The sequence below is a fragment of the Zalophus californianus genome, chromosome 1 (genome assembly GCF_009762305.2).
Source record: "Zalophus californianus isolate mZalCal1 chromosome 1, mZalCal1.pri.v2, whole genome shotgun sequence".
In the NCBI taxonomy this organism is placed as follows: domain Eukaryota; kingdom Metazoa; phylum Chordata; class Mammalia; order Carnivora; family Otariidae; genus Zalophus; species Zalophus californianus.
In genome coordinates this window covers 212,175,472-212,187,937 of record NC_045595.1, presented here as the reverse complement: position 1 = coordinate 212,187,937, position 12,466 = coordinate 212,175,472, and the positions used below count along the sequence as shown (strand labels likewise).

Here is a 12,466-nt window from a genome sequence, read left to right as displayed (position 1 = left end):
TTATCTTGAAGGGAACTTGCAACTCAGGACGTCGAGTAGCATGGCACAGTGTGGCTGGCAACACTCCTAACTATAAATAGAGTCTAATATATCAGATGGCTAGCCAGAGCATTTTCAATTACTGTATTCCAACCTTCTCTGCTTGCTGACGGGACAGGACTCCCCCCGGAGGTCCCAGTGTAGGATGGTCTGTGGGAGGGTCCTGTGCAAAGCTTTGTGGGCGCATTTGTGCACATGGAGGGTGGTGCTGATGTCTAGTCAGACTCCAAAGTCATGAAGCAGAGCAGAGGAGTGTTTTGTTCCCAGAAGTGAGGCTGGCAGGTGAATTTCTTTAACATCCAGGGACCCTAGGAATAGCCACCACTCCAACATGCCTTTTCATTCACTGACAATAAATATTGCTTGAGGGCCTACCATTTGCCAAGTACAGAGACTCATTGGCAGTGACCAGGACACAAGCCTCCTCACTCCATGGAGCTTCCTCTGCTGTGAGATGGAATATTCCAGTAAGAGAGGACTGACCCTGGACACCTCCCACTCCTTGGGTGGTGCTGGGGACCAGCCCGCTTCCCAGCATCAGCTCACGGACCTCCGCCCCTCACCCACAGCAGAGCAGGAAGACTCAGTGAATAAGAACCTTAAATCAGCACCCCGGTCAGGCTCTGCATCAGCAAAGAAAAAGCCCCATAGCTCTAGAGTGCTGGTCAACTCCTGGCCCTACACGGACTTGGGGAGGAAGGGGCATGGCCCCTGGGCCACAGGCACCCTATCACGGCTGTCCCTGCAGGATGCACCGTGGCGGCTCTGGATCAGAAACAGATAACCCAGCATCAGAGCAATGCCCTCCAGCCAGAGCGTACTCGGAAAGGTGGCCTCAGCTGATGGACAGGGACAGCGTTGTCTGTTAGAACCGGCTTTGGGACTTTGTACCAACAGTTACCTTCCTTTACCTGGCCTTTCTCTTCTGAAAATGAGCGCAATATGGGCAGGTGTCCCCTGGGGGTGCTCTGAGGGTGAAATCAGGTGAGACTATAAATCGCTTACTACGGGGAGGGTTAAGTGCTAACTAAGCAGCTCTTGGCTGTGAGATTGTTATGAACAAAGGGAGGGTCCTCACTCATCCGTCCCTTTAAAGGGAATATGAATTAAATGACTAATTCAAACTCAGTGATAACAATATGCTCCATAACCACTTCACAATGTTAATGAAAGTTCTAGTTTTCATGGCAGAATGTTGGAAGCAAGCTAAATGCGCCCCCCCCCCTTTGAGGAAAATAGCGAAGAGCATCATATCATTGCTGTAGAAGATGATTACAGTGGTTCCCCTTATCCGTAGGGGATGCCTCTCAAGGTGGCAGATGCCTGAGCCACGGACAGCACCGCACTCTCTTATATACTGTATAAGTATACACATTCCTATGATCATATTCAACTTATAAACCAGGCACAGTAAGAGATTAGCAACAGTAACGAATAATAAAAGAACAACTCTAACAATGGACCGTAATGACAGGGAAATGTGGTCTCTCTCTCGCTCTCTCTCTCAAAATACCTTACTGACCTGCACTCGCCCTTCTTGTGATAACAAAATGCCCGTGTGAGGAAGCGAAGTGAGGTGAGTCACGTAGATGTTGTGACCCAGGGTTAGTCTACTGTTGACCTTCAGACCATACGTCAGAAGGAGGGTCATCTGCTTTGGGGCCTCGGTGGACCGCGGGTAAGAGACCCCATGGAAAGCGAAACTGCATTTAAGGGATACCGCTCTATTACTCAACCATCGAAAATCCTACTGATGAAGATGAGTTGGCTTCCCGGGAAACTTTATGTGACATAATGGTGAGTGAAGAAAGCAGGACACAAAATTGTATCCATAGCAGGATTTCAGTAACATAAAAAACCAGGCGGGGAACAGCAGGAAACGAAAACAGTCTGCTGGGGCCACCGAGACGGACCTTTACCTTCCTCTGTGGGTACAGGTTGTTAAAGTAATAACCCACGTTCTGGAACGACCACATTTGCACGGCCACATGGAGGGGGCTGTCTCTGCATGTAGGCTGTGCCGTCGGAGAGAAGGTGCCGGGGCATCGCAAGGTGCAACCCTGACCTGCAGCCTCCTGTCCTGCCAGCCCTGCCCATAGTTCGTGCCCCGCTGTCCTGGGGAGGCCTGTCCCCACTGTGCCCACTGTCCCATCGCCAGCCGGGTACCCTGCCCCAACTCCGTGAGAGCGGGATCAGCTGCTGCACATACGAGGAAAGTCCACAGCACAGGGCTCCCCCCCCCCCACAGGCATACCCCTCACGTGGAGAACATCCGTGGCAGCTCAGGCCCAGGCTCCTTCTCTGTCTTTGCTCCTCCATCGCTAGGGTCTAACCTCAAGGTCACCATGTGGCTCAGATGGCGAACAGGGCCTTGGCCATCATAGTGCCATGCCCACCCTGGTCTCAGCGGGACCAGTGCCCTTACGCAGTCTTCCCAACTCCCGTGGAGACTTCCACTCTATCTCATTGGCTAAGGTGAGTCACATGGCCACCCTACCTGCAAAGGAGGTAGAGAAACGTCTTTGCAGCAGGGCACATCTCACATAAAACTCCCAGTTCCATCACTAAGGAAGGAGAGGTGGGATTCGGGGTCTGCCACGACCCCTCTGGTCTGTTCTGCACCCAGCAGCAGAGCGCACCAGGCCACAGGTGCGTCAGGTCATCCCGTCTGCTGCTGGGCGCCCTCCAGAGTCCCGTCTTACTCAGAGGACAGTCCCACAAAAGTCCTGCTTACTCGTCTCCTGCCACTAAGGCAGCAGGAACAGGGACAACCCGTATCGTGGAAGAACAGGACACCACCTAGGGCATAAGAAGGAGCCTTGCCAAGAAAAGGTCAAATCTGAATCTGAATCTAATGGTGCCTCTGGATTAGGGGTTCTTTTTTTTTATTTATTTAAATTCAATTAAGCCAATATGTAGGACAGCATTAGTTTCAGATGTAGAGTTCAGTGATTCATCAGTTGCCGGCAACACCCAGTGCTCATCACATCACGTGCCCTCCTTAATGCCCGTCACCCAGTTAGGGGTTCTTTTTTTTTTTTAAGATTTTTATCTAATTATTTGACACAGAGAGACACAGCGAGAGAGGGAACACAAGCAGGAGGAGTGGGAGAGGGAGAAGCAGGCTTCCCGCCGAGCAGGGAGCCCGATGCGGGGCTCGATCCCAGGACCCTGGGACCATGACCTGAGCCGAAGGCAGACGCTTAACGACTGAGCCGCCCAGGCGCCCCCCAGTTAGGGGTTCTTAACCTGGATGGGGATCATAGACAGATGTCAGGGGCCCAAAAAGGTAGATGAGAAGACGGATCTTTATTTTTACCAGCATCTGACTAGAATGTAGCCTTTCCTTCGGTCGTGACTTTGGTGCCCGAGGAAACCCCAGAGGTCTCGTACCACAGGATGGTGTGGCCTCTCCGAGCATCATCTGGGCTCATCACTCCCATGGCTGAACCACATGATTTAACCAATGCACGGAGCTGTGCATAGCTTACAGCTCAGTTTGGGCTCTCCCAGAAGCAGGCGCTGAGACAAGGATTCTCAAGCAGGTACTTCCGGGAAATTTGGGCAGTAAAGGGGGACACAGGGAACAGAAAGTGACAGGGAAGGGTCTTCCATGAAGATGGTGCCAGAGTAGGCAACTGGACCTGGTTGCCAGGAATCTCTGGAACATGTTGCCCCATGCATGCCGCCTTCCCTGAAGGCTTCCAGTGGGGAGACACAGTGGCCAAGTCCTGCAACCGACAGTTGACCGAAGGGATGAAAGGGGACAGCGTGGCTTTGGGCAGCTGAGTCACCACTTGGGGTCATGAGATTTTGATAACCGTGTCTCAGTATGGTCGGTCTGCTCTGTCATCCCATATATTTGATGCACTTGGGAACATTTTAAGAAGGGATCCATTGGCTTCATCAGATGCGCAGGGATCCGGGCACCGTTAAAGGAAGAGCCAACTGTGGTTTAGAAAATCCAGAGAACAGGGACAGGTATAGAGGGCCCCTGGATGCCAGTCGGCAGATCCCAGCTTACGGGAAACTCAGCTGGGGGAAGGGGCGCCGGATCCTTCAGCAATTACAAGGAGAAACAGAGGGGTGGAGGGAAACCCCCAGGTCGCAATTCAAACAAACTGTCAAAAAGTTATGATGGTGATGGGGCAATGAGAAATGTCAACAGACTGGATATTTGATGAGATTAAGGAACTGTAGTTTGGGGTTTTTAAGGGATGCTATGATCTGGTATTTGGGTTTTTCATCTCCTCGAGATACACCCTGGAGTGTGACAGCTGGAGGGATATGCTGAAGGGGGTTTGGAATAATGAGGGTGCGGGTGGGCAGCAGATGGGGACAGAGAGGGAGCCAGAAGGGTCCCCAGGGGCCCAGCGGACATTCATCACACTCCTCTCTGGGCTTATATTGGAAGCTACAAGCTTCCAGAATAAAGACTGAAGAATCTCTGTGGCCTTATCACATCTGTGCAGGGTGGGTCCTGCCTGGCCCTGCCCCTGTCCCCTACCCCTCCTCTGCACTCCGTCCCCACCACCTCCCGGTGCCTGGGCTCCATCAGGCACGCGCCTCCGCTGGGGCCTGACCTCACTCTGTGTATGAGTTTCCCGAAGCTGCTGTAACAAATCAGCACAAACGTAGTGCTTAAAACAAGAGAAATTCACTCTTACAGCTCTGCGGGCAGAAGTCGAAGATGCAGGTGTGGGCGGTGCTGTGCTCCTTCTGGAGACTCCAGGGGAGAATCCAGACCCTGCCTTCGGCAGTCTCCGTGGCCAGTGGCCCCCTCACCTTCAAAGCCACGCACAGCACCTGGGCCCCCTCCACTTCCCTCGACCGTCTCCTCTCCCCGCCTCTGAGCCTCCTGCCTCCCTCTTATGAGGACCCTGTGGTGACACTGGCCCCACAAATAATCCACCATCCACCCCCAGCTCAAGACCCTTAGCGAATCCCATCTGCAAAGCACCTTCTGCCATGAGAGGGACCGCTGCAGGCCCTGGGTCAGCACTCGGGCAGCCTCGGAGTGTGTAACCTGACCCTCACCGCTCCCTCCACGTGAGCTGGCGGTTCCAGATGCTCATCTCCCGCTCACCATCCCAGCGCCCCCCCCCCCCCGCCGGGCGCCAGCCCTGCAGCTGCAGGTGACCATCATCCCAGCTGGGGACAGCCCGCGGGGAGGAGAGAAGACATTCCAAGGGCAGCCTCCCAGAGAAGGGAAGGCTGGACCTGGGTCCCAGAGCTGCCAGAAGCAGCCAGGGTCTCTCCCCACCAGCACACAAGTGTGCGTTGGCATCTCCCGTCTTTCCAAAAGGCCCTCCTGCGAGTCCACGCCTCCGCCAGGTCTGCTCATTTCTCTGAGCCTCTTTGGGATGGTTCCTTCTTGACTGCTGGAGGCTCCTTTCTGCCGTGCTTCCTGCCTCGCCCTGGCAATGTGTCAGCACCTCGTCCCGCATGGACTCCGGGCCAAGGTCTCCTTCCCTTCTCCCAGCCATGCCCATGCCCGAAGCGCTAGTGCCCCCTGGACGCGGACGTCCCGTGTTACTCGCGTAGGGCAGCCCCCTCGGAGCACCAGCACCAAATATCCAACTCGGTCAGCACCTGGCCTGGACCCTTGATTCCATCGCCATCTCAATATAAACTGCTATAATCAAAGGCAGTGCTAATAACCCTAACAGCTGCCCCGACCCACTCGGGAATCACCACGTGTTCGTGGTTCAACCAGGACGTGGGCCTGCTACCTAGTCCCTCTTCCTCTCCTGCACCGAATTAATCAGGAAGTCCCAAGGGCTCCTCGCCAACGGATGCCTCAATTCCACCTCTCCACACTGCCTTCCGCCCCTCAGATTCCAGGGCTTTGCTGACCGACGCCATAGCACTTTCAAAACTCAGCCACTTCTTACTAGAGGCCCCTTGTTGGCAGAAGCCAATCACATACACCCAGCACCCGGTATACACCTGTCACATCCCCTGACCCGCCTGGACCAGAGCTAGACTCTTGCTTGTCGGTGCCAACTAGGTTGACCATGGGGTCACAGGGACAGTCCAGGTCACTCCCGTGGTCCCAGTGTAAGTATTGATCACGTCCCCTTCACTCTCGGAAGGGTCCCGATTTAAGCAATAAGCTATCCAGGCATCTGCCTTGCGTGCCATGCCTGGCAAGCGTTTGGTGTGTTCTCTACCGAGTTTCCCAAGAGCAAAGGTTGTGACCTATTTGCACGTGTTTCTATTACCAGCATCCAGCACGGTGAACGGCACATAAACAGACATTCACGAACTCCAAGGACGAATGCAAGAATCGCCCACTACGGGACCCAGTAGGTTGGAAAGAACTAAGTGACTCTTCGGAACACGAGTCAGTCATTCCCTCTCTGCAAGACATGAGGATCTCTGTGGCCTGTGGACCGTTTAGCCGGAGCAGATTCCCTCAGCCATGCCGCCCCCAGCAGGGAGGGCCCGGCTGCTCACCTCCACACGTGCGGTTCAGCTTCCGGGGAGCCGAGGCCGGCGGCTCGGGCTGACAGGTGCACTGGGATGAGCCCTCCATGTTCGAACACTGCTCCCTCCCGGAGCAGGCACTGAGTTCTTCGATGAGGCACTCATCGACATCTATTGACAAGAGGAGGGGGTGAGACATCTGACACAGCCCTAACCACCTTGTCATTCGCATTAACCTCCAGACGGGCGTCACACGGGCTGAAGAAGTGGCTCGGGCAGTGGTCTCAGGGTGACTTCTGGAGGCCTGTCTTAGAGAGCCCCTGGGTCCGCCAGGTGTCCATCCATGCAGGTGGCCCACGTCTCAGTCATGCGGCACCCCCACCTTGCAGCGCCATGTGCTGCGGGGGGGGACTGCTGCCACCAGCGAGTCTGAAGGGTCATGAAATAATGGGGTCCGAAACTCCTGCCCAAGAATAAACCTTGCGGGTGGGCGGTGTTCTGGACCAGAAAGAGAAAGGAGCTGCCCCCGGTGTTCAGAAGAGGCCTGTCACTCTCCTCCAACAGTTGGACAGTCTGGCAGAACACCAGCCCAGACAAGGCTGCTCCACGACCAGGACAAAGCGAGACCAAGCAAGGCCACGTCACAATTTTATCTAAGCCAGACAGGAAACACAGACACCGAGTCACCTGCACACCACCACCCCACTCGCTTGGCTGAAACGAGTGACTGTTAGTCCTTTACCAGTTATGGCTTATCTTCGTGCTGGCGGTCCCCTCCTTCTAGACAAGATTTGCTGAGACACCCAGTCTTAGCATTGTGTCCGCTCTCTGAGAGGGTTCAACCTAGAACAAAGCCCCACTTCCTTAGACTCCACCCAAACTGTCCTCTAGCAGACTCCCCGACCCCCACTGCGAGATGGCCAGGCTCTCTGCTGGTGCATTCTCTCTCTCGCTGCCTTGGGTCATAAACCCGACTTGCTTGATACAGGCACGTGCCCATGGTCTCTGACGGCGGCCTCATCAGAACAGACAAGACAGCCCCTTCCCTTATTGGCTCAGTCTGCTCTTCAAGAACATTTGTGGGTTTTGAAGGGAGTAAAATGCAATCACTGGAATTTTCGCTGGGCTCCAGACCCTGGCACACCCCGTTTATGTGTCACCTTCAGTGTCACAGAAGCTCCACCGGCAAGAGAAACTGTCCTCCCTCGGCCCAGGGAGCAGCAGCTGCATCTTGGGCTGGAACGTTCCACAGAGCCCGGGCCTCTGCTCACACACTGTACAGGGTTTCAGCACAAGGGCAGAGCTGAGCCGTTGAGACCAAGGCCATGGGGCCCACAGCCAAAACTCTGTACTGTGTGGCCCTTTCCAGAAAGTTTGCTGACCCCTGACAAAGATCCCCCCCCCCGAAAAGGAAGAAGACCAGGTAATTCCTTCGAGAAACAAGACCAGCTCTGTGTGGTTTGCCAAGTTCAATGTCACGCAGTTCTACTAAATGGACCTCCTAGGGCCAAGGGTGTCCTTGGCAAAGGTGGGGATTGGCAAGAGGGAAGGTTAGGGACCCAAGAACTGAAGGGACGGCCGTGCTTCAGTTGTCCTGGGACCTGCTCACCAGCGCTTGAGTGGAAGGGGAATCGCGGATGGGCAGTGTGGAGGGGGCCCGGGGGGAGCGAGCCGAGGGAAGGGGGACGTGGGAGCAAAACCCCTCCCAGGGCACCTGGGTGGCTCAGTCGGTTAAGCGTCCGACTCTTGGTTTCGCCTCAGGTCATGATCTTGGGGTCATGGGGCCCAGCCCCGTGTTGGGCTCTGTGCTCAGCAGGGAAGTCGGCTTAAAGAATCTCTCCCTCTCCCTCTGCCCCCACCCTGCTCCTGCTCTCTCTCTCTCTCTCTCTCAAATAATCTTTAAAATAGGAAAAAAAAAAACTGTCTCAAAACCTTCACCTTGGAGCTCAGAGTTTCACCTTGAGCCAGAATGAGCTAAATACAGGTGAGCCGTCGCCTTGCCTGCCGGATTGTCCTTCCTGCAGCGCCCGCCCGCCCCTACCACCACCACCAAGGAGAGGACTGAGGGAAAGCAGCACCTTGCGCCTGGATGTCGATCACTTCATAGACGCGCTTCACGACCTCGTCCAGCATCGCGGAGACGTGGGCCACGGGCACCGGCCGCCACAGGCCCAGCAGCAGCTGTGACACCGTGGTGGAGGTGTCCCCGCGGGCTGACTGCAGGTGGTGCACAGCAGGGCGCAGTGGCTGCAAGGCGCTGGTGACCTGGGAGGCCAGAGTCAGAGCGTCACTCGTGGACGGGCACCCATCAGACAGACAGGGAGCCTGAGGCCCGGAGAAGTAAAGACTAACGGTCAGCACGCGCGCACACACGTGCTATTCTGCTCTGCAGGAAAGACACTCTGCGGTGTGTCTCTGTCGTCACGCCAGTAAAAGTCCTACAAACCAGATTATAAATACTTTTGCAGCGCGGTTGTCTGTCACGGGCTAAATTGTGGTCCGTTCAAAAAAACCCCAGTGTTGAAGTCCTAATCCCCAGAAGCTCGGCATGGGACCTTATTTGGAAATAGGATCATTGCAGATGTCATTAGTTATGAGGAGGTCACTGGGGTGGGCGTCTGTCCAGTACGACTCGTGTCCTTCCACACACAACTCTGGACACAGACGCAGACCGGACATGCGCAGGACCGGGGCCTGGGCGGACCCCTCCCTGGCAGCCCTCGCAGGAGCCCAGCCCACCGTCCCGCCGCGGGAGATGTGGAATCCGGAGCGGGCAGAAACCGCCGTCTCCTGTCCCACACGCCCGGGTTTTGCTTTCTGTTTTGTTTTTGAGGCTTAAAGATCTCTTTTCTCAATTCATACGAATTCTCCTTTGCCCATCCTGGTATCTCGAGATCCCAAGACAGCGCCAGCCCGGGGAAGAATGGCGTCACCAGAGCAGGCTCTGCCGACAGAGCCCCAGGTCTCCCCAGGGAAGCAGAAAGGTGGTTTGGGGGGTGCTAGAGTCCGTCTCCCGGGGAGACCCGAACCCCCCTCCTTCCGGGGGACGCCCAGCTGGTCAGGTGGGAGGCAGAGCACAGCGCCGCGGGCTCCGGCCTCGTGGGTGGGAATCCCGGAGTCAGGGCGCCCAGCGCCGGCCGGAGCAGGAGCCGGTGGGAGGCAGGACGCCTGCAGGAGGGAACAGTCTGCCTGGAGGAGCAACATGTAGGAGCATGAGGAGGAAAGGGGGGACCCGGACAATAAAATTTAAATTACCAACAACCGCAACTCAGAGCCTGCATTGTCGGCACCGCTGTAAGCTCCTTACGTGTACTGTTTAAACCGCGGAGCCCCTGTCTCAGGCGGGAGCATGATTATTCCGATTTAATGCAGATATCTGAGGCCCAGAGAGGTGAAGTAACTTGCCCAAGGTCACACAGGGATGAGCAGCAGTGTCGGGATTTGCCAGGGCAGCCTGGCTGCAGAGCCATGTTCTGACTGGCCAATCGGGCAGCCCCAGCCCCTCAACAAGCCAAAAAGAGACAAAAATCCCTTCCAGCTGGGACAGTTAAGGAGGCTTCCAGGGGAAGGTGACGTTTTGGCACACCTGTCTAGCTGCTTTCCTGGACGGCCCAGACAAGATGAGTGCGCGTGGTGCCGGTCCTGGGGCTGCCCCTGCCCGTGGGCCACACATCAAGGAGGGGCCCCGCTGGGACTGACACTGTGACCCCCAGTCACAGATGGGACACATCTCTGGGCTCTAAAGGTCATGCGGGACCAGCCACGTCATGTGCCGGGCCCAATGCAGTTGGAAAACGTGGCGCCCCTTGCTCAAGAATTATTCAACATGTCCCGAGGCGGCAGCCGAGCATCAAGCCGAGGGTGAGGACCTTCTATTCATGGGGTGACTGCACGGGTCACCCACAAAGCTGGTCCCCCCGGGAAAGCCGCTTGGCGGTGATGAGGAGCCAGGCCCTGTCCACCGCGGGGCTCCCAGCACGGGTGGCCCTGTGCAGCATAGGGGGGCCCCTGTGAGAAAGCTCTGCTGAGCTGTGTGCACCGCGGGGGCTCTCCCCCAGGGCTGCTGTTGCCCCTCAGGGGACATGCGGCCACATCTAGAGACAGTTCTGGTTGTCACAGTGGGGCGTGTTTCTGGCTTCCTGTGTGTGGAGGCCAGGATACGGTGGAAACCCTGTGAGGACAGGCAGGCCCACAAGCAAAAGCCACCCAACCCCAAATGTGGACCGTGCCTAAGCGGAGAACGCGCATCAAGGGGCCCCCGCCCGGCCCGTTCCAGGAGGCCTGCCGAATTCCACGGGGTGGGGGCTGGAACCTCAGGGATCTTTTGTTTTTTTAAGATTTTTCTTTATTTATTTGAGAGAGAGAGAATGAGAGAAAGAGAGCACAGGAGGGAAGAGGGTCAGAGGGAGAAGCAGACTCCCCGCTGAGCGGGGAGCCCAATGCGGGACTCGATCCCGGGACTCCAGCATCATGACCTGAGCCGAAGGCAGTCGCTTAACCAACTGAGCCACCCAGGCGCCCGAACCTCAGGGATCTTGAATGAGGTTAGTGAGAGCACAGCTCTGGGGCCTAGGCCGTCTACACTGCGGCAGCCTTCTATTTAAACTAAAAGATTCCGGGTTTTAGCGCACAACACCACTACCTCAGAACACATCAAGCCGCACGCTGCCATGGGTCCACTCTATTGCACATAAGTCATACCTTTTTAAGGCTTTTTTTTTTTTTAATTAAGAATTCACGTTTGGTTCTGAGTCAGCCATGTCGGGGTCACTTGTGGAAATCCCCCCTCGACCCTCGGTTCCCACCCAGTGCCTCCACCTGAGTCAGGCCCGGCGGCCTGCCCTTTCCTCCCCACCTACCATGGAGTGCAGAAGCCGCATGTGGTCCAGGAGTCTGGGGTCCACCTCCTCGAGCTTCTGGAAGTCCATTTTCACCAGGACAGTCAGCCGGTACCAGAAGGTCACAGGGCTCTCTGGAGCTGCACGAGGACACATTGTGATGAGCTACAGGCCTGGGACAAGCTGGGGCCAACAGAAGGTCATATAAAGAAATCTGCGACCAAGTTTACCGATCAAGGGGAACGGGAGAACTCCAGTGCTGGGGGAATACTGCACATAGAATTCATGGCTTTTTTTTTTTTTTACCATGATTCATTAGTTTTTCAAAGTTAATTTTTTTAACTTTTTTTTTAAATTTTTCTTTTTCCCCTTTTCAACCAACATCTTATCAATCTCTTTTTTAAAAAAACATTTTTTTTATTTTTCATTTTTAGAGTCATATTTTATCCCTTCATAGTAGTTACCCTTATTTTTGGCATATATATATATATAAATATATATATATATATATATATAAGTTGTTCTCTCTTTAAAATTTTGAGATACAGTTTCTTCTAACAGATCAAAATATACCCTAAATCACTAGTGTATGGCTTTGTTCTAGTCTCCTGCCTGATCACAGTCTCTCCCTTTTTCTCTTTTTTTTTTTAAATCTTCTTCTTTCTTTTTTCAAACAACTTCTTATCTTATCAATTCCTTTTACAAAATCTTTTATAATTTTCATCTTTACAGTCATCTTCCATCCCTTCATTATATCAACCCTTATTTTGTACATATATAAGTCTTTCCTCATTTAAAATTTTAGGAGGCACTTTTTTCTAACAGACCAAAATACGCCCAAAATCTAGTGTATGGCACTGATCTATGCACTAGCCTGATCATATTTGATCATACTCTGGGTTTTTTTGTATTGTTCTGTTTTTGTTTTTATCTTTTTCTTTTTGGTTTTTTTTTTCTCTTTCTTTTTTCTTTCTTTCCCTTTCTTTTCCCCTGGTTTCAGGTCTTTTCTGATTTGTATAGAGTATATTTGCTGGGGATGTTGTTAACCTGTTAGCATTTTGTTCTCTCATTCATCTATTCTCCTCTAGACAAAATGACAAGACGAAAAATATCACCTCAGCAAAAAGAACAAGAGGTAGTACCGTCAGCCAGGGACCTAC

At 54.0% G+C, this 12,466-nt stretch overlaps 1 protein-coding gene across 1 annotated transcript in view; it reads right to left on the bottom strand.

The window, feature by feature from the left end:
* Positions 1-12,466, bottom strand: part of UMODL1 (uromodulin like 1) — a 67,567-nt gene that overhangs the window by 38,989 nt on the left and 16,112 nt on the right. The window contains exons 4-6 of the mRNA XM_035722768.1: positions 11,328-11,446; positions 8,547-8,733; positions 6,499-6,639 (exon numbers count right to left, since the gene is read on the bottom strand). Coding sequence (XP_035578661.1) covers positions 6,499-6,639; positions 8,547-8,733; positions 11,328-11,446 — 447 coding nt within the window. The remainder of the gene's footprint in view (positions 1-6,498; positions 6,640-8,546; positions 8,734-11,327; positions 11,447-12,466) is intronic.